The following is a 1,285-nucleotide window of genomic DNA, read 5'->3' as shown; positions in this document are numbered from 1 at the left end:
CCCTTGGCACAATGTTTCAACTTGGGATCAACAACCATCTGCCAATGGAACTCCCAGACACCACCAACCTCGATTGGAAGGGCGCAGTCTTCCAGTGTCTGGAGAGTCTCCAATCCAGATTCAGTCTCAAACCCGCTGACCACACCTTTTACCCTTGGTTAAATGAGGAATTTTAAGAGGAAAAGGCTGTTGACTCAAGCACCTAAAACCATTCCAGTGTCAGCTCCAGCCCCAGAGCTTGCTGCAGTGTCGGCTCAAGTCCCAGAGCTTGCTTCAGTGTCGGCTCAAGTCCCAGAGCTTGCTCGTTTGTCAGCTCCAGTCCCTGAGTTTAGCCCATGGAGGGCTCCTGTCCCCAAGTTCAGCCCAGAGAGGGCTCTAGTCCCCAATTTTAGCCCAGAGAGAATTCCATTACAAGCGTCTAGCACAGAAAGGGCTCCAGTTCCCACATCCAACCCAAGGAGGGCTCCAGTCCCCAAGTCAAGCCCAGGGAGGGCCACAGTTCCCACATCCAGCCCAAGGAGGGCTCCAGTACCCAAGTCAAGCCCAGGGAGGGCCACAGTTCCCATGTTCAGCCCAAGGAGGGCTCCAGTCCCCAAGTCAAGCCCAGGGAGGGCCACAGTTCCCACATTCAGCCCAAGGAGGGCTCCAGTCCCCAAGTCAAGCCCAGGGAGGGCCACAGTTCCCACGTTCAGCCCAAGGAGGGCTCCAGTCCCCAAGTCAAGCCCAGGGAGGGCCACAGTTCCCACATCCAGCCCAAGGAGGGCTCCAGTCCCCAAGTCAAGCCCAGGGAGGGCCACAGTTCCCACATCCAGCCCAAGGAGGGCTCCAGTCCCCAAGTCAAGCCCAGGGAGGGCCACAGTTCCCATGTTCAGCCCAAGGAGGCCTCTGAAACTGACATTTTTCCCAATGATTTTTTCGGGGGAGTGTGGGGAGGGGGTCCGTCTGCTCCGCTATGGCCTCCTGAACTGTCTGCCTCACCATGGCTCCCTAGTCTGCCTGATTCACCATAGGTCGTGGAACGGGTACCGCGGTGGAGGCCATCTTTCCTTGACCAGAGAGGCCTCCAGAGCAACTTTTTTTCCTGAATTGATGGATGAGCATTGATTATGTTATTTGTAATTATTTTTATTGAAACATAATAACAAATATTTCACTTGTGAATCATGAAGTAAATTAATTTTTTTGCATCTGAAGAAGGAAAATATCTTGAAGAGGAAAGTCATAGCATAAATGAAGCCATCAAGAAGTTTATAATCCTAGCCGTATAATTTACCCATGCTGCAAT

General features: G+C 52.8%; 1 protein-coding gene across 1 annotated transcript; it reads right to left on the bottom strand.

The window, feature by feature from the left end:
- Positions 1-284: 284 nt before the first annotated feature.
- On the bottom strand, positions 285-866 carry LOC113064580 (putative uncharacterized protein YER190C-A). Its single transcript, XM_026235431.1, has one exon. The coding sequence runs from the start codon at positions 864-866 to the stop codon at positions 285-287; it is 582 nt and encodes a 193-aa protein (XP_026091216.1).
- Between the last annotated feature and the right edge of the window lie 419 nt (positions 867-1,285).

Source organism: Carassius auratus, chromosome 47 (assembly GCF_003368295.1).
Source record: "Carassius auratus strain Wakin chromosome 47, ASM336829v1, whole genome shotgun sequence".
NCBI lineage: Eukaryota > Metazoa > Chordata > Actinopteri > Cypriniformes > Cyprinidae > Carassius > Carassius auratus.
This window is presented reverse-complemented; position numbering and strand designations above follow the sequence as displayed.

Coding starts and splice junctions, on each gene's coding strand:
- LOC113064580 (XM_026235431.1), bottom strand. CDS start 866: ATGGGAACTGTGGCCCTCCCTGGGCTTGACTTGGGGACTGGAGCCCTC.